This window comes from Anoplopoma fimbria, chromosome 4, assembly GCF_027596085.1.
Source record: "Anoplopoma fimbria isolate UVic2021 breed Golden Eagle Sablefish chromosome 4, Afim_UVic_2022, whole genome shotgun sequence".
Taxonomy (NCBI): domain Eukaryota; kingdom Metazoa; phylum Chordata; class Actinopteri; order Perciformes; family Anoplopomatidae; genus Anoplopoma; species Anoplopoma fimbria.
The window spans coordinates 21,153,325-21,176,900 of record NC_072452.1 but is presented as its reverse complement, the minus strand read 5'-3'; the positions used below and the strand labels follow the sequence as shown (position 1 = coordinate 21,176,900).

The window sequence follows — 23,576 nt, the reverse complement described above, 5'->3', positions numbered from 1 at the left end:
ATATAGATTGCTTTGCCATGCATTAGGAGCAGATGTTGATGTTGGGCGTTGCTGTTAAGAAGCGCTTGCTTTCTTGTGTCTTTTCGTAGAATGGAAAATGTTGGTTTGAGTTCACGTTTTGGTTTTTTTCCAATAAGAAACAATGAACTGATCTACTAGGTCAAGAATCATGCTGACCACCATGTGAACTTGTCAATTAGTGATTCATCTGGATGCCTCCGAGCAACTTATCGGTAGCCATCTTGGGGATCCCAGGCCAGACATTCATTATATTGTTTATCTGGGGTTTCTCATTGTTTTCTTCATTCCACAGAGTTAAGAGTGGTATCCATGGTTGCCCATGACAGCGAACCTTTCATCAAAAGTCATCCAGACAGCGACCACAGATTTGGCCTCACGTCAGAGTTTGTCAAAGTTTAATGGGCTCTAGAGCAAACTGAATCTCTGTATTATGAAATTTAACTCAGTCTTTCCAGCAACTGACTTGTTGGAATGGACGTCCACTCATTCCATTTACAAACATAGAAATGTTTTGCTGCTCAAAACTGTTTATCAGAACCATAGTATGTGAATGTTATGTACTGAAGCAGAAACCTAACTTTTACCACTTGAGCCATTCATTTCATTCATTGCAGATATTATGAGAATCAAAAGATTCAGTGAGTGATTTGGTTCTAAGGGATGATGTTTTATCCAAAGGCAGCCGAGTCTGCCTTGAACTTCATCCCATTACAGCCTTGAATGGGCTATTTAACAAGATAATTTGACAAATTTAACGACAACTGCGGCGTGACACAAAGAGGGAAGAAGCCGCTGTTGACATGTTAAATGCTGCCATGGTTACCTTCCTGTCCCTGGAATTCATTTCATTAATACTAGAACTGCCAGAGGTGGCTGTATACCACCGAGTCAAATGTACCCGCTAGTAGAATGTATGGATTTTCTACACAGGGTTGTATAATGACATTCTATAGTTGTCGTCCCTTTATGCTACTCACAACAACAATCATAATCAAAGGAAGGTTAGCCTATGACTTATGGCGCAGCTCTATTGAAGTAGCAGACAAAAGGCAAAAAAGGCTATAGCAACAAAGATTAATCTATACACGCAAAATGAACAGCACAAAGATGACTGCATTCTCTATAGGGTTGAATTTGACCTGCTGGTGCTTATATTAATGATATTTTTTTTTAAAGTCTAGCTTTATCGTTACTTATTTTCACAATAGAGATCCATAAAGTGTAAATAAGAAGTGGAGGTAGTCACAGAGACATCACCCATTGGTTTGTGGACTGCAGTTTTGAAGCATCGAGTTCAAGACATTGGCCAATGCTATCTTGGTTTCTGGCCATCGGCATCTTGGCTTTTTACAAACACAAGTGACACGAGAGGCTGGAGGTTTAAGTTCTAAGACGAAAAACATGTACAACTCCCAAACCAAAAACCGTGGTAGCAAACCGTTGATCACAAGGTAGCCACCCTCTAAATCATATCCCGCTTTATTGTCCATTGAATGGGACTAAATGGGACCATAATTTACTAAATGAACATCATGCTGATAAAGACTTAAAACTAGGGATTGATACCATAAACTCATGTTTGCAATGTTGTAGCTGACTGCAATCAAGCGGATTTCATTTTTTTTTCATTTTTAATGCATTTATATAATTCAAATAATCACTATAACCAAATGTAGTCAAGTCAACAAATATGAGCCTTTGAAAGTACATTTGCTTTGTGTTTTAGGGCCTTAAGAATGGAATTCATAATATTTACGACAGACATGTGATGTTATATTTTGTAAAGCCTCACAGCCGTTCCTGATGTTCGGCCATGGGAAAGCTATTCATCGGATGGACCTCGATGGGAAGAACCAGAGAAGGCTACTAGCTGGAGTGGGAAGCTCCATCCTGCTCGACTTTCATTTCAGAGAGGAGAGAGTTTACTGGGCTGACAAACACACTGGGGTCATCTACAAGGCGTCAGTGAGAGGAGCACCACGACAGGTGAATATGTAACTACTATAAAGTTGGAGAGAACGTAGCTGCCGCGAATAGATTCCAGTCCCTTGTCTGAGATTTAGTCATTCAACGCATCAGTATAGCCGTTAATGAACAGAGTAAACAAATATATAGGACTCTAAAGAAGACCCTTCCTAAAATGAAACTACCAAAACTCAAATCTTATACTTATGTTTCTTGATATTCAGCAATTATGAATTCCTCTTTGGTTTGATTAGGATCATTTTAATTTTAATGTTTGTTTTCCAGAAACTGTACTCATCTGGCAAACATATCTCGGGCCTTGCAGTGGACTGGATTTGGAACCGTGTTTATTGGACAAGTGGAGAAAAGGGAAAAATCAAAACAATGGATATAAATGGGAAAAATGAAAGGACTCTTTTAAGACACTTGACCCAACCAAATTCTATAAACGTTGACCCCACTAACAGGTAATCTACTCTGTATTACACTTTTAATGTTTCTCACGATGGCACGTTTTTCTCATATAGGCAGATTAACATTAGACAACGTCAACACTACCAAGCAATCCTTGCATATATCATATAGTTCATTTATAGTTTGTTTTATAGTTCATGACGAATAAGCATGTCATTTTGTTATTATTTTACCCTGCCAAAAAAAGAAAACTATGATGGAGATGGGTTTGCCTTAACCAGGGCTTATATAGCAAATAGCACCATTTTCAGTTAAAGTGAGTTCTGTGAATTCAGGCATATTCCTGAGAATTAATCTCATTTTCCCAGCCTGCTCTCTGCCCCGCACTGTCCATATTCATGCCCCTGAGTGGATATGCAAAAGTGAAGGATTTATATTAACATTTGGAATATTTCTCCAAGAAATAAAATGCCAAGAGCAGGTTTACTTTTTTTTTACTTAAATGACTGTGGGGTGTGTTATAATTTATTAAACATTACTATAATATGACTATGAGGCAAAAGGATTATGAAGCGATTTGGGGCCATTCCTGTTAGTATTCATATGAGAGTGTGAGTGAGGAAGGCACAGCAGTGTTGGAGAGGTGCCCACCATGATGAAAGAACAGGTGTGAAGGTATATAGCCTTATCATATCTTTATAGCCACGACGCAAAAAAAACAATATCATAATTTACCAAAATTTTGACATGACAACTCAACGTATTAAAAGGAGAAAAGAGCCAAACAGAGACATTAGTAGAAGCAGCTACTATTTTGTAACAAAGCGAGCAAACCACTAGAAAAAAGAAAATAGAGAAATTTGGAAATGGCTAGTTGCAAAGTCCTTTCTCAATTCAAAACTAATATTTTGCAGGTTTCTTTTTTGGCTGTCTGGCGGGATGACCCCAAGTATCCAGCGGTCTGATGTGAACGGACGGATGAAAACTACACTTATTAAGATAGCAGAACAACTGGAGGCCCTGTCGCTTGACCGAGAGGACAAAAGACTGTTCTGGGTTCAGTTTGGTCTACAAGGAGAAAGTGCCATCGCCTCTTGTGATTACAACGGCAACGTCCTGCACATCATAGCTCAGCCACTACGGTGAGAATATTGATGTATTCCCATTACTTATTTATCGTTATATTGTTGTTAGCACAGTGGGATTAAATGATTTTGTTTTTGTCCCCTTTGGTCAGGTCTCAGTCTCTGGGGATATCAGTTTTTCTGGAGCACTTGTACTACACTGATGCAGCATCTCGGGTTATTAAACAAGTAAACAAGTACGCTGGTGGAGAGCCACTGAATGTTAACATAAAACAGATGGCAAAACCTCCAGTTAATATCAAGGTGGTGCATCCCCTCAGCCAGCCAATGGCAGACTCCCAATCATCTTTTCCAGGTTACAGCTGAACTTTGACATTTAAATTACTCTGTAGCCTCTCTCAATTTAACCTCTTGTATTTACATTTACTTTAATAACGTCTCAAATGATCATACTTTAGTAATGTTTTACCAATGACCCTTTCAAACAGGTTGTGACGAGCACAGCGGAAATTGCGTGAATGTGTGTTCCAATGGAGTCGAGCTAGAGACGTGCCAGTGCAGTGAAGGCTTTGCTCTCAGTAAGCAAGGCACTTATTGTGAAGGTTGGTATCATTACCGAAGTTGGAATGAGTCTCACAATTTGCACTCTATTACCCAGAAGAGCATTACGAAAATATGGTTATATCACCATATTTGTCTGTTTGTGCCATAGATGTGAATGAATGTGCGCACTGGAACCACGGCTGCTCTCTTGGTTGTGAAAACATCCCAGGTTCATATTTCTGTACCTGCCCTAAAGGATATGCCCTCCTACCGGACAGGAAGACGTGTGGAGGTATAGTGGAAATATTATGTTATTGTTATTATGTTAACTCATTTCAATCCTATTCTATCCAGTCTAGATTCTTAATAGCTTTACTTTTGTTTCCATAATAGAATTTTTGTGGTCTTCACACAGGAAGTTATTTAAAGCATAAAAGCTAGTTAGTACTTGCGGTTTGTTGTGGAGTGATGAAGTTCACTGGGTACAGACTAAAGAATTCATGCATTTCCAGTATTAGTATTCAATATAATACTATCATATAATGTGAAGCTAAGTCAAGTGATATGTGAAGCAGGATTGCATAATAAATGTCCAGAGTTGTCCATTTTCCAAATAAAGAAGGAGAAAAGAAAAAAATGTGTTTTAGTCAAATAGTGGCAACACTTGCGCTTTTGTTTTGGTCAGCAGTATGAAAGCAGCTTTGGTTTCAGATTGGAACCTCTTCTTTTTTGTCGTGCTTTGAAAGGTGGCATTTGTCCCCTAGACACTACTTTGACCCCACGGAGCCAATAAAAAGGCTGGGTCATATGCTAAACATACTGGACCAGACTTATGTGAGCTGTCAATTGTGTGTTAAGTTATTTGGGTCAAAACAGGGACACTTTGTCACTAAAGGTCTAGTTCTGCTTAGGCTGAGAAGCTATGTAAGGTATTTAAGTTAGTTAACATATTCTCAGCCATTTTAGGAATAGACCAATATCTGTTGGCTTAAAAATCAGTGCTACACTAAAACATGTGCTGTTTGGAGATATTTTGATTGTTTTACTAATCCAGGTATTCCAAATAGTTTTTCGATCTCATTCTGTGTTTGGTCATTCCTCTCTGCCATAATAAAGGTCTATTGTCTGCATGCATTAAACAACCGATTGTTTTCAGTGAGCAGATACTCAGACAATCTAATGCTTTTGCACAAACGTACTGCAATCATGAGGGAATTTATAGAGAATATGTATTTAGTTAAATAAACTGGAAAGACAATTATTTTTTTTGTTCTAGTTTACCCTGAAACCATAGTGTAAATGTCTGGACAGCACTTAACTTTACAACATACTAAAACACATGGGAAATCTCTTCTCTTCTAACCACACAGCCATGAGGCAGGGGGAGGTTCACATACACAATGAGATTAGATGACGAGGTGACATTTGCAATGGGAACATATCTGGTCAGCAGCTTTGTCTGTCCTAAGCTGTTAAGCACCTTTGCCAAGGTCCAGAAGAAAACAAACATGCAGCCAAGTGGCAGGATAGACAATAGAGGCGACAACAGAGATTAAGTGGCAGAGTTTAAAGCCGGGCTGCTAACATCTCTTATTTTTGATTAAATAAAAATACAAATGGGAAAAAAACATTTTTTAATTATTATTTTCCCAATTATTCGTTGATTTTGAGAGTAGAGCATTATATTTTCATGTTGACTTTCAGTTGTTTTTTATTTTTATATATAGAACAGTCCTAGTGTATTTAATTATTATTATTATTATTATTATTATTATTATTATTATTATTATTATTATTATTATTATTATTATTATGTTCAAAGTGCAGTATTTAGTCAGGGAAATTACATCTTTTCATTAAAGAAATGTACCTCAAAACAGCAAGAAGCTGGAAGGCTAGAATCATTTTTACCCGTTACCACTAGGGAGAAGTTACCAGTCAGAGGCAGAGCAACAGATACTGTAACTATTTCACATCAGATTCATATCTGTACAGTCTGCCTCTGTATTCATGGCCATTGCGGGCTCAGGACATACCACGCTCATGTGAGCTAACATCACATCATCCTTCACTGTTTGGGCTTTGACTGCATTCTCATCACACATTCACCTGTTTTGATAGGGTTAGGGCTGACTTCATAAAGGGATTTCACTAAGAAGCTTGTTGACCATCCGGCTGTTAGATTCTACAACCTGCTGAGCCTCCAAATAACCTGGAAAATTCTCGAACACATAACATCCCTTTGATCTCGTGGTATGGCCCGAAATGAACTGATCTATAAGAGCACATTCTCTAACTTTTGTTGGCCATTCCTATGTTTTCTGGGATTTTAACTCATAAAGCTTTAACTCATCAGATACCATTATTGTAATAATGGAAAATAACAATATTTTAAGAACTTGATTTTCTTTCCACTATCAGAAATTATACCATGTGATGGCAATATGACCAGGAAGTGTGGCAATGGATGCCTGACAACAGACGAGGGTTCTGTCTGTGTGTGTCCTGAGGGATCTTCACTACAGGAGGATGGACAAGCCTGTACCGGTAAGGACTATATTACAGTTAATCAGCTGTTTATTCTGAAATAAAAATTAACATAATATTCATATATATTATATTATTTATTAATTATATTGCTAATAATTTGCCATTTAGTGCTTAACATTCAGTAATACACCTGTATATAAAGTTGTTTTTTTTCCTGTGTTTAAATGCTAAAGCTCAATGCATAAAGAATCATTATTATTATATTTATTTTCTTACACTATAAACATAGTAGAATATAAATGTAGTACAATAATATAAACAACAAAACTAATTACATTTACTTATACTAGGAATGATTTAATGCAACAGCACGTTGTGTCAGATTTTTGGTCATTTTGATAAGCTAATATTGTAATCCCTATGTTATTTCTAGCCATCTAAATATAATGTAGTTAAGAGTTGGATTAAAGTGGTCAAGCTGAGGTGAGACGGATCAAAAGTCTGGAAGCATCAGGTGGCTTTGCATTACTGCCTAACAGATCCTTATCAAACAAGTGATGTAATCAATTCAGAGTAATACATGATCTATGGAGACTGAGGTTTTATTAGAGGTTTAAATTCGCCTGCCTAAAGATTTTTGGTTCTTTCAAATTTGAGAGATATTCTGTGGCCAATGATTCGCCACAGTGGCACAGTGGATAATGCTGTAAACAAGAAAGCTGCCTTTCTTAACTGGACTGAATAAGAATTAATTCCATAGCTTCAGTTTTTGTATCCCGTAATAGAGCAAGTAAGATTAGGAAAGAGACATGCAAATGTTGTCTTACCAGTAATAAGATATACAGTAAAGTATCAAAGTGTCGTTAGAAAATGAGGCCTCTATGTGAAAACACAGGCTTATCTGTGTGACTATGTGTAACACACTTTGTTGCCGTTGCAGGCTGCTTGTCTGCAGACAGAGGCGGTTGCAGTCAGCTCTGTACTCCTGTCACACCTAGTGGGTGGCGGTGTGGCTGTCTGCCTGGCTACCAGCTCCACCAAGATGGCAAGCGCTGCATTGCCTCTGGTGAGTCATGCTATGGCAAAGCCGTCAGCTGAGGCGGATAAGCCCACACGGATAAACACTTTACGCAAATGACAGTGGGTTTACATCTACTGCAGCACATCTAATCGTAAAATAATGTATTTGTATTCTTCAGGACCACCACCTTATCTACTAGTTGCCAATCTAGTGGATATACGACAAATTAATCCTGAAGGCACTGGGGATCAAATCATTGTGGAGGATCCAAGAGCGACAATCATAGCTTTGGACTATGATCCTATCCAGAAAAATGTAAGGTGGAAACTTCTTAGATCTTTTACTGCTGTTATGTTTCAGATGTTTTCAGAAGAGAGAATAGTATGACAGTTGGTACTATACTGCCCTAAGGTGTCAGAAGTCCTCTGGAGTAACAAAACTTAGGAAGGCCAGATTCAGGTTGTTGTGCAGACAAACAGGGACACCTAGTGGACAGACACTGTCATTTGACGGCCTGTTTAATGAAAAACTATCTTTTCTACTTTATATTGGAGTGATACGGAACATCTTTAATATTTTCATTTATTTTAAATACTGAATGCATTTCTTAATATTTTTTTTGAATGCAATTTGAAGGTGTACTTTGCTAGTGCAAGCCAGAAGACAATTGAGCGGATCGATTTGAACGGCGGGTCGAGAGACGTTCTTGTCTCTGATGGTCTGGACTCTCCAGAGGGACTGGCGATCGACTGGGTCCACCGTAGGATGTACTGGACGGATAAAGGGTGGGTGTTGTTTGCACACAGTAAATGTGGAGGATAAATCATGAAAAGGTTGTTTCATTAAGTGCTGAAAGTTTTAACCTAACCATTTGTATTTCAATGTGTTTTTTTTCGGAAAACAGTTGATTTTGATACTCAGGTCATATTAGATTTTATTATTCTGTTTTGTTTCTTTTAAACCTCAAACAGATCCACAATTTGGACAATCCACACTGACTTTTAAGAGTAAACATTAGTAGTTGTTTTTCATAGTATCTTTAAGCAACAGTTGCATTGCTCATCATTGTCAGAATTGATATGCTTTTTGTTTTCCGTTTGACACTTCTGTGTCTTTTTGACCTCCAGCCAATCAACTGTTGACCGCAGTACCTTAACTGGGCTACACAGAGAAACCATCGTAAGCAAAGGGCTGGAAAAACCGAGAGGAATCGCAGTTCATCCTTTGGCAAAGTGAGTGTGAGGCTGTATGAGTGTCATAGTTCCAGAAATTTAAACTACAAACTCAGCTAGAGGGATTTCATCTGACATCCAAAAACAGCTGTGTTTATAGCATGTAACACCTTGAGGTTCTGTGGGATTCATTCATCTCCTATGCCTAATTTACACTCACTCCCTTGACTATTTGAGGAAGCTGTTCTGGACCGATATTGGGGCCCATCCTGTCGTGGAAAGTGCCTCTTTGGAGGGGAAAGGCCGTAATGTCATCGCTCGCACCAACCTTGTGTCACCAAGCGGCCTCACCATCGATTTCACGGAGGATCGTCTGTTCTGGTGCGACCAGAGGAGTGGCCTGGTGGAGTCTGCTGCTCTGGATGGTTCAGATCGACGGGTCCTGTTAGAGAACCAAGTAGGTGAGGCTTGTGTGACACATACACACACATATACAAGTCCACTGTATTGACCAAATAAGTTTGATCATAATATTGCAATTCTGGGTAGATTTGCTTGTCTTTAGGTACAAGGTAGAGATCTTTACGGGTATAACTGAAATCCTAGACCAGGGACACATGTGGGTTCGGGTCACCGATTGTTTTTTTTTGTATTATTATTTTTGGGGCAGAAAAGGCAGGGGGAAGAGAGAGGGGATGACATTTAGCAAAAGGCCACAGGACAAACCTCTAACCCTGGCAGCTGCCTTACATTACATTACATTACATTACAGTCATTTAGCAGACGCTTTTATCCAAAGCGACTTACAGGAAGTGTATTCAACATAGGTATTCAAGAGAACTACTAGTCACCAGAAGTCATAAGTGCATCTCCTTTCTTAAACAAGCATCCTAAAGCATAAACCAGAGCAAAAGTACAGTGCAGAGGCAAATTACTACGAAAACAATAATTGCAACAGACTAATACGAATATAATAAGTGCTACAAACTACTACGAATAGGATAAGTGCAGTAAACAAATACGAATTCAATAAGTGCAGCGAACTGATACGAATACAGTAAGTGCAACAACTAATACGAATGCAATAAGTGCTACGAGGAAGGCTCAGGGCCTTACGGACTAAGCCTTCATAGTAAACGCTTTAGCTGGTTAACTAAGGGCGCCCTGAGGATTCCAGGTCTGTTTTAACAGTATGTGTAATACCAGAGTGGATCTGAGAGTACCCGGCCGATCAGACACGCAGATAATGATGTAAATACTGTTAAAGGTCAGACCGACAGAACGCAAAGGTCAGACTCGAAAGAGCCTAGAAGATTGCAAATGATCAACGCCAACGTGGCAATAAGCCATCTTTAGTATAGCTCAAAATTGCAAACAGTCCAAGAGATATTTCTTATGGCTGAGGCAGAGCTTACTTTTAACAAGTTGTGTTTGTCACCTGTCACCCAGAAAATGTACGTAAAATTGTTTATAAAAATCTGCTGTGAAATTGGTGCTGATCGGGTCTGTGTCTCCCGGATACATTTAAGTCTGACATTTCCCGGTTCTACATGAATCAGAGTTTTAGATAATAGACCCATCGGGTTTACTTCCGGCGAGTACAGTTCTGGGTCTTTGGCATACATTTTTGGACTCGTGAAGAGCTCAAGTGCACAGTAAAACAAAACCTGGAGAAAACTACACTTGAGGCCGATGTAATACAGCTGAGTCCGGTAGACGCTAACTTAAGCCTGATAAGTGCTACGAGGAAGGCTCAGGGCCTTACGGACTAAGCCTTCATAGTAAACGCTTTAGCTGGTTAACTAAGGGCGCCCTGAGGATTCCAGGTCTGTTTTAACAGTATGTGTAATACCAGAGTGGATCTGAGAGTACCCGGCCGATCAGACACGCAGATAATGATGTAAATACTGTTAAAGGTCAGACCGACAGAACGCAAAGGTCAGACTCGAAAGAGCCTAGAAGATTGCAAATGATCAACGCCAACGTGGCAATAAGCCATCTTTAGTATAGCTCAAAATTGCAAACAGTCCAAGAGGTTGTTTGTAACAAAACTGCAGAGCTTACTTTTAACAAGTTGTGTTTGTCGTCTGTCACCCAGAAAATGTACGTAAAATTGTTTATAAAAATCTGCTGTGAAATTGGTGCTGATCGGGTCTGTGTCTCCCGGATACATTTAAGTCTGACATTTCCCGGTTCTACATGAATCAGAGTTTTAGATAATAGACCCATCGGGTTTACTTCCGGCGAGTACAGTTCTGGGTCTTTGGCATACATTTTTGGACTCGTGAAGAGCTCAAGTGCAAAGTAAAACAAAACCTGGAGAAAACTACACTTGAGGCCGATGTAATACAGCTGAGTCCGGTAGACGCTAACTTAAGCCTGACAGAGTGCGCCTTAGACAGACATAAACAGAACTGAGCCTGACGAAGTAAGGCTAAGACGAACAAACTGAATTTAAGAGTTTAAGAGCCAAAGAAGAGGGAGAAATTAAAATAATGAATGTGTTCCCAGAATTCAGTTATGTTGAATTCCCTCTTTAACTAGTTTCCTTGCAATAACAGCACTGTCTTAGATAATATGAACACAAGATATAGAACACTTCTCACCTTGAAACACTGGGTGTCTCTTCCGATTCCTCCAGGTCGACCTTTTGACCTTGCAGTGTTTGAGGACAGGTTGTGGATGTCCGATCGGGAGCACCGGCAGCTGAGGAGCGTACACAAGCGGACTGGGAGAAAACTGCAACGAATCCACGGCAACATGGTCCAACCAGCGTCCATTGTGGTGGTTCATCCCCTTGCTAAACCAGGTACAGAGAGGGATTCATTTTAGAGATCCATTCGTGCAGAAATTATACACTGAGGTTTAAAAAGGATGATCGCAAGATGGAAGATTGTGCATTGTGAGGAGTATATTCTGCAGCCTCGTCTGTCTTTCTACCACATGTATCAGAATTTACTTAGCTATGCAAAAAAAACATTGACGAAACAAATTCCTGCACATTCATCATAGATGGTCAATTTCTAAAAAAATAAGCTGTAAAGCATTTGATATTAACGCTAAATCAAAACAAAACAAGTCATCCATTAAATGTATGATTGAGCTTCAGATTGGGATTTTGCATTCCACATCTTCAGGGGCAGACGCTTGCCTTCACCTGAATGGAGGTTGTGCCCAGGTGTGTGAAAGCAAACTGGGATTCGCCCACTGCTCCTGTCTGTCACGCTACATCCTGTCAGTCGATGGAAAAAGTTGCTTGCCAGCCGACGCTTCGAATGGGACAACAGGTGCTACATTTTACCTAGCTCGTTTAAGTGTATATACAGTACCAGTCAAAAGTCTGGACACACCTTCTCATTCAACTACTTTGAAGAATCTAAACTATAAAACATATTCTGGTTTGTTGAGCATTTGTTTGTTTACCACATAATTCCATATGTGTTCCTTCATAGTTTTGGATGTCTTCAATATTAATCTACAATGTAGAAAAGAATAAAAATAAAGAAAAACCATTGAATGAGAAGGTGTGTCCAAACTTTTGACTGGTGCTGTACTTCATAAGCTTTGAGGTTCAACTGACTAATGATGAATGCTTGTGTTAACTATATGAATTCATTGTGTAGAATCTGGAGACAGTGAATCCACCGATTCAACGTCTCTCAAAAACGAAACACTCCACGATGAGAGCGCACCCCTGACAACACCCGGGCTGTCAACTGATGAAGCTGAGCCTGATCTAAACTCTGAAGAAAGCAGTGAGCCAACTCTCTTCACAGACACCATGGTTTCAGGTAACAGTGTAACAGTGCAGATCGGTTCTGATTCTTCCCAATCTTAGATGTCATACTAACTAAAATGTGTATGATTCCATATGTCCCCGTCTCCGTCAGACCAGAATGAGTGTTACTCGCATCGCTGTGATGTAAATGCTCAGTGCCTGCTGCGTGCTGGGAGCCCAACCTGTCTATGTCTAGATGGGCTTACGGGTGATGGACAGTCGTGTGTGGGTGAGTATTTCTGGTCCTACAAATGTGTATTGGGAGAAAGTAACATATCTTGAAGAAAACTTATGGGATTACATTTTGACACAGAAACACTTTTATCCCACTTTCAGCAGCAGTGGGGTGAAATTGCACATTTTGTCATAGCTGACAGCACTGGGAATGAAGCGGAGTTGAGTTTTAAACATTAAAAAAACATTACACAGAGGCAGAGCTGCTCTGGAAGCAAAGATAGTCACAATATTTAAAACAGGACCTAAAGCCAAAATGGCTAATAGGAAAGTCAATAAATATCACTCGACCAGTTTGTGTGTTTGCTCTTTTTGTCTGTATGCAGCATTCAGGAGGTCAAGTGTCAACTAATTTGATAGATAAAAACAATACTTTCACCAATGTATCAGAGAGGTGCATGCCTAGTTATGGAGAAGTCAATCACAATTCTTCTGTTTGATCATATTGCTAAAGAAAATAATGAATGCTCATTTTGATGAGCTGGTGGCATAGAATGTATACATAAAATTGTAAAATATTGTACAATTTTATGTCTATTCTCCTTTTGTTTTAGATATTGATGAGTGTACATATGGAACGCACATATGTGACAAAAACGCAGAATGCCAAAATGCCTTGGGGACGTATCTCTGCAAGTGCCAGGCTGGATACCAAGGCAATGGGAAGACATGTCAAGGTGTGTCTCCATTGGAGTATTAGAAAAAACTGTGTTTGAGAGGATAAGTGTATTTGCTCTTGCTACTGATCATCTGGTGTACTTTTTAGAGTGTTGAGAGAGTCAAAGCTTGTATCCAGTGTGACCCAACATAACTAACAATAGTACAGCTATCATTACTAGGATGTTATATAACCCCCTTTATCATAAACAGTGTTTCCATAAGTCACCTCAAAGGGGGACTAGTGTTCTAAAGAGCAGACAATTATTAAAGATATGAAAAGGTAACAGCGCCATACTGTAGGTTTGTCTAATTTAAAGAACATGATTTCCCCATTCCCATCCTAAGAGTTGGAGACCACATCTCCATGGGTGACAACTGGCAGCCCTGCTGATGTCTCCACCCGGCACCACAACAGTGACTCAGTAGAGAGTTGCCCGTCCTCCCATGAGTCCTACTGTCTCTACCAGGGAGTCTGCTTCTACTTTCCTGAAATGGAGTCCTATGCTTGCAAGTAAATAACCCCTGATCTTAAAGTTTTACAGTTAACTGATATCTTGTGTTCAAATGAGATAATGTCGCTTTCCCAAGCTGACACAATTTGATCATCTGTTTTTTTTAGTAGATGGGTTCAATTATAGGCTGCTCTTCATTCTTTTCAGAGTTAACAATAGTTGGTTAAATTCTGAAATATGCAGTATCTGAAACTGTAAAAAGAAAAAAAATATTTAAATGATTTCTGAAAAGTATTTATTTTCAAGTGGCATTCATATTAGGCCATATTAAGAGTACTTCCTGCACCACACATTACAGGTTTCCTGGAGTTTTCTCTCTTATTTGCTCATCTCTTATGTTATTCACTACAGTGGACAACCAGTAGGTGTCACTATTGTCCTATTATTAAAGCCATAACCTCATGATAAAGAGGCTATACCACAGAGGATTCTGAATTTGACATTTTCGTATTTATTATAAACGAAAAAAAAGGTTATAAATTTCAACTCAATGAGCAGAAACATTTTTTGGATGTCATATCAAATGTTATAACTATACCCAGCTGTACATGAGACAGTTATATCCATTTTATGATTTGAGTCTTTCATTCAAGTCTATCTTAGAGCCTCCAATGAGTGCAGTTAGTCAGGCTCAAGCAGAACCTTGCTCATAATGTATTAAAATGAAATGTATTTATATTTTTGCATTGTATTAATGTGTTTAATGTGTCGTATGCATGTGCCACAATAAGTGGAACTCTTCTAGGTACACTCTAACTTGCTCAGTAATAGATTGTGATTAAGAATCTACGTACTCACTCCGTATTGTCTTTTCTCCTGTTGCAGTTGTGTTTCAGGCTACATGGGAGAGCGTTGTCAATTCAGTGACCTGGAGTGGTGGGAGCTTCAGCAGGCTGAGGAGGAGAAGAAGAGGAACGTGGTCATTGCGGCCTGCATGGTGGCCCTCGTTTCCCTGCTCTCCATCACTGCCTGTGTCACCTACTGTTACGGGTGAGAGGGGAGACGGAGGAGAAGTGGTAAATGAGGGTCAAGGCGTACAAAACTGAAATTTTGAATGAAGAGAAGAAGTGAGGAGAGGAAGAAAAAGGGAATCAGGAAGAAAGAACTTTGTTAAGAGTCTAAGGAGGAAGAAATCAGGGTTTAGAGAAAAGGAACAAATGGCAAAGCATTATGTAGGAATGAGGAAGGAAGCACGATGAAAATGAAAGTGAAGAATAAGCAAAACAGATAAAAAGGAAAAAAATACTGTATGGAGAATGTCAAAATTAAAAAGAAGAAGACACCAAAAAAAGCATAGTAGGAACAATGCATTGAAGAAAGGATGGTAAAAGGGAGATGAGCCGTAAAGGAAATGATTGGTGAAAGGAGGAGAAACTAATCAAACAAGAATATAATGTTTCATTTACAGTTAGAAATGCAAAGAATGTGAAATATTCTCCCTGCTAAAATGTTCTACAATTAGCCTACAGGACCATTTTAACAATTTGCTCAAAACTGCCTTCCGTATAATAAATTCCCCAAGTCGTTATCTCAAAAGGATATAATTATGCAAAGCTAACCTTGTCCGGACATAATGAGATACTCATGTCCCCAAAATTATATTTATAATGGGTTTGATTAAAACGGTAAATGTGAGAATCCAGTTATGGGATTAATAAGGCTTCTCCACCCCAATGGTTAGAAGAGAGCTCTGTTACAGTACGTATCATCCGCCCATTCATTAAATATTGCAATAATGTTGTATAATATAAGCAGTCAGCAGGGTTGTGTTGAGTCTCCAGGGCAGCACAGACAGCCAGGGCGGAGCTGCTCCGGCCATGAATGAGCTGACAGCATTTAGAGGTGTCTATCAAACCCAGGGTGGCATGAGCCGTGTAATGTAGGTGTCTCGGCCTGACCGCAGGGGGGTCAGGGAGCGGATCACATGTGGAACCAATGGCATCATGCAACGCTGGTTAGCGGTAGTGAGGAGCATACGTAAACTACATGCTGTGACCCTCCTCCCTCTCATTTCCACCTGAGCTGTCTCCAAGTAGCTGATTTGTTTTGCGTTTGTTTCGCCGGCTTACAGACAAGGCTGTTGGCATTCTCCACTCTTTTTGACTCACAAAGCACAACCCTCCCCTCCACCTACTGCATCCTAGCGTTTGCGCTCTCGGCTCCCCTGTGGAAGAGGCACGCTTTCAATTACATGCTTGGTTTAGCTTGTTCTACAGCAATTACACATAAAAATAGGTCATTTCTCAGCTACAAAATGGAGCCGGTGAGGTATGACCCCAGAGGAAACGCTACATGGCCGCCAATAGCTCTGCCTCAAATTGCCTTCTGCACTTGAGTGCAAGTGCACTTGAAGAGGAAACTAAACCACCAAACTCACAACCTGTGCAACACATACACACAAGTAAACTATCATTCAGTACATAGTGGTGTGGGCTGAAAAACACAACTCTCTTCTCATGCTGTGGCTTTTTAGGCTCAAATATGCAAAACAAATACACTAAAAGCTTAAACACACAGACCTTTGGGTAGTTTATCTCTAAAACTAAATTTAGCCCCTCTGGTCAACAAGTATGTGTGTTTTGAAAGAACTTTAACAAACAATGTTGTGTTGCAGATTCTGGCCTTTTTTTTTTATATAACATGTTTTTGCAGTACATCTGTGTGTGCAGTTAAAGGTGCAGGATATTAAACTGAACAGCTCATGCAGAGCGCAGGTCAATTTCATAAGTCTTTTCATGTTGAAGTTGAATATATAATTTATCTGCAAGGGCACCACCTCTGTGGCATTGATTGATTATTTATATATATATATGAATATTTACATGTTAATATACGTGTTCAGTGAGTTTGAGGACCCTTGGGATATCTAAATGAATAACAATACTGCATGTTTGCTTTGACTGTTCTCTTTGCAGAACTAGAAAACTCTTCCACAAACAGCCCTCAGTGGATAATGTGAGTGAGACCAGCGTGACGGATGAGAGCATGTCAGAGACCACCACTACCAGCGTGCCTCGGGTAAGACCATCACCACCAAGCCCTGTCATATAAATACATACATACATACATTAAGTAAAGGAAGTCATCCACAGAAACAGATATTAATCTGAGGAAATTTTCTGAGCATTTGATCTAACTAAACATGTCATTCTAAAGAGCAAGAAGCCAGTATTATGTAGAATAATAGAGCTATATGTAGCAAAGCGCCAAAGCTACTAGACTACAACACAGGAATAAGAAATAATAAAATCATAAACAAGGACACTAGGTCGGAGAGAGAGTCAGTCATCTTTTATTGTACAAACATTTTGCAACAATAGGCTGTTAAGCTTTCAAGCAGGACTTATTGAAGTAGGGACAAGTGATATACAACTTAAATACCTAACCGACAACTTTTATAAAATAGGTAACATGCAGTGAATCCACACTTTTAAAAAGCACACACAAAGTTAATTCCGTGGAGATAAATAACATGCAATAGAATAAACACTTCACTCAGGTGACAGCAAATAAGGACCTCAGATCATTGGGGCCTGGCTTGAAAGCTATAAAAACCTTGTGCTTTGGCTCCGGTTTGCAAAGGGAAATGTGGAGAATAAATCTTAGAAACAGCAGCTGACAACCATACCGATGGCCATGTGATCAAAGGCTCTGAAATTAAATAAAATTACAATTATGAACCAAAACATCAAAACATAAAAGATAAATGCAAAATATATAGTAAGGAACCAAGTTTTTTTTAATTAGTTTTGAAACCATGTAAAGCTGTGACTACAATCAAAACATGAAACCTGTTTAAAGCTACCAGTTTTAGTTGTTAAGTTAAAGCCCAAAAGTACATACTTTGCCACGTCTTTTTGTTTGCCAACTTACAACACAAACAGGAAGTGGTAGGACCCCAGACAACAAGAGCTGGCCATCACTAGGCCTGTATTTATATGTCCTGTTATGTGGGCGGAGACTTACATCAGTAATTGGCTACACCTGCCCTACTCACCAGTTCCTGGTGGCTACATCTAGTAAATAAAAAGTCAAAACGTCTAAATGAATTACTGTACAAACCTACAGTTCTACATGGTGGGAGACAATGGCGTGGAAGGAATGGTCATCCCTGCAATGGGCTGTCCCAGGAGAGCTGTCTGTCCATCCTGCTCTTCAGATACAGGTACCTGAAACCGAAAGAAACAGCCTGGCAGTCATCTTTTCAGACATTATTGATATCATTTATTTTTTTCTTCTTACTAAGTAACAAAGATAAATCTTCTATACTGTGATATTTGCGATAAAATCCCTAAATTATGTTGTTTTTTATGCAAGGTGACAATCATGCGTCTGACGAGTCCGGAACATTGTCCAAACACAACAGAGGGTATGAGTGTTCCATGATGTCCGCTGTTGCCATGGAGACCAAGCAACCCCCTGTCCATCACTCAAGTCCGCCTCTGTCAAGCTCATATGGTTGTACGTCTTTCAAGCCACCGGTGCTCTCCCAGACTCCCAGCCTCGAGTCCCCTGCCTCCTAATTTACCAGAGAGACCGACACAGCTGCACAGTTAAAACACACACATACTGTAACATCTGGCTGATGTGCAAACTGCTAAACTAAGAGTTTCTTTACCAAAAGACATACCTCACACATGAAAGTAATGTCACAAAAGCTGTTACCTCCCATAAGGTTATTTGTTCCATCTGGTTTGCTACTCTCATCTGTAGAGTTCTATTACACGCACAATTTATTAATGCCACACCAGTTCATGAAAGCTATTTTAAACACAAGTATCTGGTAGCATTACCCAGGATAAATAAATACGTGCACAGAAAATTATTGACATTCTTTTTTGGTAATTTTCTATTACACATAAAATAAAACACTGGCCAGTTAGCATGACGAAGGAAAGAGTGCTATGTGCAGAAAGTGTAACTGCACCAATGTGGTGCAAAGTAAGAGGAAACAATGGTTAACACACTAAGACCGTTATGTTAACTGAAGCTAAGTGCCAAATACCTAGAAAAAAAAATATCATATTATGATTCATTTTCTAAAATACAGTATTTGGAGAAAACTCTTCCCTGCATTAACGAATACCTGATATTGTAGCTGCATATACTGTATGTCATGTAAAATACATATACTATGTACAGTATGTCTATTTCTAACAGTTACAAAGTAGATATTTAGTATATTATCAAGTGTCAGCAAAAATATAGAAAAGAATCACACATAACTAGCAAACAAAAAGAATGAAATCGGATCATATTTTGATACGAAAACACGCTTCCATTGCTTGCTTTTAAAAATAAATGAAAGAACAGGTAGAAATGCTGTTTGTGCACTGAAGCAAACAATGTTTCTGTCACGACAACTCATATATCCGCATGTTTCATCTGCTGAGCTACCATTGCCCCCCCCCCAATTATCAAATATTGGTGGGGGAACGCATAAGAATATAATAATAACAACCGTTTGCTTGTGTTATAAAAGGGATGCGTTTAGTTTTGCTGTTTAGAAATCACATTTATGTTCTCCCTATTTGTAAACTCCATGCCGTGCTTTGTGAAGTGTGACATTTGACTGGACTTGTATTCATCTTTATCTTGAAATTCAGCGTTTGTGCTGAGTTCAAATCATTTGTTGCTCATCTTGTCGATCAGCTCATGGAACACAATGTGATGTCAACTATATGAAACCAGCAAATGCACCATATGCATTCTGCCTGATCATTTTTTAGAGAGCGTGACGGCGAGCACGTTGAGGGCATGAACTCAACTCCGCTCACACAACTAACCTGACAAGTGTGGTATTGTTAGCGTATTGTATATTTATTTTTATACAAAAGATCTTTGTTTACTTGTGCCAGAGCTCTATTAATATCTATGCTTTTATAAATATAGTGAGGGCACAGTGAGCTGGATTACTGATGGATTGATGATTGACTGAACTGGATAGCTTGGTTTGGAAAGGGAAGGTTTCTTGTTATTGACTTCTAGTTAATGTCATTGTCAGTATGAGTTTTAATATCCAAACAAGCAAAATAATGGTAATATATTTTTTGGAAAACACAACCTCCTGCCAGAGTTTTCATTCACACTGTATATAATTCTCTGACTATGTTTTCTTTTCAGCCCCTATGTACTATAACTGGAATTACAAAATGATCAGGATGAGGCTTGCTTTTATTTCCATCAATAAAAATATATATTCACACAACAAAACATGCTCTGTTAATAACTGCGACGTATTTGGCATCTACCTGAGTTTACTGGACGCATCAGAACTATTAACTTGTACTAAACGTTTGCTGTTCTTCTTTACCAAACTTTCTTTTCTTTGCAAAATACCCTTTTTTAATGACATTATCTTCTTATAATTGAAAGATTATTTTGGCCATTCATAGCCAGTCTTTGTCTCGTTACACCCCATCGCACTCTTCTTCACAGCTCTTGCCCTTGCTCCATCAATGATGCTTCTCCCTCCTCCACCAAATCTAACGCTCTAGTGATGTTGGTACCGGTGCTGCAACCCTCCACCGCCACCACCACCACCACCACCACCGCCCCATCTGTCTATTTCTATTTCTATCTCTGACTGCGACGCTCTGTCTCAAGGTTGACTGGGAATTGTTAATAGAAGGACCCACAGCCTCTTTGTTTCGAGGCAATGGCCGAAAACAAAGCACTTTAACTCAAAAACCATCAGGGGCCACATCGATATTGATTTTCCTGGCAAGACACACTTATCTATATATTGGCCTCCATTAGAGCTAACAGATAGGTTAGGGCACCACTCTAAACAGCAGCAGTTCAGCCTTCAAGTAAAGATGAAATTGGGCCCAGTGTCAATTTATCTTGTATTACTCCTCAATTGGGGCAACAGGGGGCAATAGAGTCACAGACACTGTAAGTAACAGGGGCCTCGAGGGGCCTCCGTCTTGTATCTTCTGTGTGGGTGCCATTGTTTTAAATGTTATTATAAATAAACACACAGTTGCCCATTAAATAGGTAGACTACACCTATACAGAGGGGAGTTTGTCATTTAGCACAGCCTCACTGATATAAATAAGGTGGAGAAAATAATAGAACTACCTCTCTATAATGCAATACACACTACATCCTCTGGAAATGATCATCAAAACATCTGTGGAACAGTTTAAACCAACACTGGACATTATAATATAATGCAGGACTATTAAGACTGCACACGTTTTAGCTTGTTACTCTATAGATTTACACCGACTCTTACTACCTGACAATTTATTAACACCTGAACAAATACCTGTTTTTTTTTACATTAAAAGCTACTAACTTGCTAGTAGGGATCTCCCGAGCCTATCCTAAGGATGGGTGTAATCGGATCCTCAGGATGAATATCAGATCTGATCCAAACGTATCTTAATGGATTATGATCGCCAAAAATGGAATCTAATCCTTTCTTTACTGTATCGTACTGTGTTTTGTCAAGTGTTGGAAGAAGTGTTCAGATCTTCTACTTAAAAGGTACCAAAATAAACGTTCACTTTCTGTGAACGGTGGTAGTGTTTACAAGAGCAGCAGAGTCCCTTTAGAAAACTTCTCGTTTTAATGTAGCAGGGTCTGACAGTCTGACCTGATCAATCCTGATTCTGGTTCTCTCGTGCCCCCCTACTGTCCAGCAGGTTTAGCCATCCGGCCTGGTCCTCCAGCAGCAGTGTGGTGTCTGCGTTTGGTCCCAGCGTAGACCGGCAGACCAACTGCAGGTTAAAGGCTGCAGCTCAGCCTGATGTGTGACTGTCCGCGGTAGGCTGGTCGCCCCCGGAGGCCCCACTGGAGTCTGAGATGAAGGACTTTCTGGTGAACCTGCATGATTATGAGAAGCAGAACCACAGTGTAAAAAATAGTTGGTTACAAGTTAAAGTCCTGCATTCATAATCTTACTTACCTAAAAGTACATAAGTATTAGCATCAAAATATACTTTAAGTACTGAAGGCAAAGGTATATTCTGCACCAAATTAAGTGTCTGGATTATTTATTGGCAACAGTAATTTGTCCCACAGTCAGCAGACTAATTGTCCATGTTTGAGTTGAAAGTATGGAAACGATTGTAGTTTCATAAACCCAATGTTCTACTAAAGTTGCTTGTTTTAGCTATGTATGAGCTTTAAGTTTAAGTTTTAGCTTAAGATGTTGAATACTTTAAACATCTAAAAAAGGGGAGGTGTGACTGTGCCAAGGGATTATCTGAAAGACACAGTAAGAGAAGGCACAAACGTGAAGTCTGAGTTACCCAAAGTTAATTTCATGTATGTGAAAACAATAAAAGTAACTAGAACAGTTTCATTCCTTCTCTATTAGCTAATTTTGTACTTTTCTGCCAGATGGGGCAAGCTTTGCTTCATCACTCACGCCTCCATCCCAGCCCCGAGGACAGCTGATGAGGGCTAAAGAGGGAATTAGCTACCCACTCAAAGGCTTTGTTCTGATCCTTCAGGTCAGTAGTTGGTCCCTCTAGCTCTTGAGCAGGACAGAGTAACACTAGTTTGCGAGGATTTGGGCAGATTTGAAATCAAAAGGGGAGGGGGACTAATGCATGTGTTGGACATGGATACATGAGCCAGAATCTATGGGTGCACCACCGAGGAGGGGAAAGTCACAAACCTGAGGGGATCCCTTGAGGTTTTTGTCTCCTGGGGGGGGCAGTCGGAGAGAACATTTGGAGTTTTAAAGCCTGAACTTCCCCTTAAGTGACAGCCCATACAAACGTAATGTACATCAATGAACGTTACTGCAAGCTAAAAACTATCCAGTCAAACAGAAGAATGTATTTCTGCATTTGTGTTTGATAACTTTCAACCAATACTTTATATATATTCATTCAAAAACATAGCCTTTATCTATGATATGGAGTCAATTTTAATTTTGTCCTGAAACTGCTTATGTATGGTATTTAATACTCTTATACATCATAATATAAAGTTGGCTATTCATATGCAAACTCTAACAAGTCTCCACTGCATTCTTGTTAGGATGAAAGAGCTTTTTAAACATTTGAGGACCAGCATGGGACAGTAAAGTCAGCTGGAACCATTGCTAAAGATCTAAGTTATTTTGAGTGGGTTAGTGGTGCTTTCAGGTAAGATGACCCACCTGATTTATATTTCATTGTATTAGTAATATAGTGGTTGTATTAGGTATCTTCATTTCTGGCCTGTGGTCCTGCAGACCTAATAAACGGCCTACAGACCAATATGTCAGAAATGGCTGATAAATGTAGATGCTCTAGAAATGTAAATGCTCACTCTTTCTGACAGTGTTACAGTCAGGATAAAGACAAACACAAAGAGAAGCTAAAAGATGAAAATTCTGGTGACACATCAATCCAACTGGAGTTCAGATAAAATGAAGGAGGAATGGGAGGACATATTTGTCATGCCCATGTTGTTCCAGGAGATGGCGATAGTGTACAAGGAAAACCACTTCATACAAAGTCAAATGACTCTGGTAGCAATGTATTCAACCTTTTAATTGTGTGTTATTACAATATAAAAATATGCATTAAGGATAAAACGTATATGTGGAGGGTGACATTTTTCTATATAAGTGTTACGTTAAATAGAAAGTTAATAATGCTTAAATAATGCACTGGAAGCTGGAATTACACTGCAGTGATGGAAACCATCTTTAGCAGTTTTATGCATAAATGTTC

At 39.3% G+C, this 23,576-nt stretch overlaps 1 protein-coding gene and 1 long non-coding RNA gene across 2 annotated transcripts; one reads left to right on the top strand and one right to left on the bottom strand.

Moving 5' to 3' along the window:
• The first annotated feature begins 1,818 nt into the window (after positions 1–1,818).
• egf (epidermal growth factor) lies at positions 1,819–20,313 on the top strand. The gene is made up of 22 exons (XM_054597594.1): positions 1,819–2,007; positions 2,272–2,453; positions 3,315–3,542; positions 3,638–3,840; positions 3,974–4,087; positions 4,198–4,320; positions 6,450–6,575; positions 7,459–7,584; positions 7,718–7,854; positions 8,176–8,324; positions 8,667–8,771; positions 8,949–9,172; positions 11,353–11,520; positions 11,849–11,998; positions 12,335–12,502; positions 12,602–12,718; positions 13,278–13,402; positions 13,731–13,894; positions 14,721–14,885; positions 16,811–16,913; positions 17,964–18,060; positions 18,213–20,313. The coding sequence occupies exons 1-22, from the start codon at positions 1,825–1,827 to the stop codon at positions 18,416–18,418; spliced, it is 3,363 nt and encodes a 1,120-aa protein (XP_054453569.1). The 5' UTR covers positions 1,819–1,824; the 3' UTR covers positions 18,419–20,313.
• On the bottom strand, positions 17,218–21,717 carry LOC129090087 (uncharacterized). Its single transcript, XR_008531179.1, has 3 exons — positions 21,500–21,717; positions 17,958–18,064; positions 17,218–17,546 (listed from the first exon to the last, which is right to left on the bottom strand). It is a non-coding gene; the product is annotated as an uncharacterized LOC129090087 (long non-coding RNA).
• Between the last annotated feature and the right edge of the window lie 1,859 nt (positions 21,718–23,576).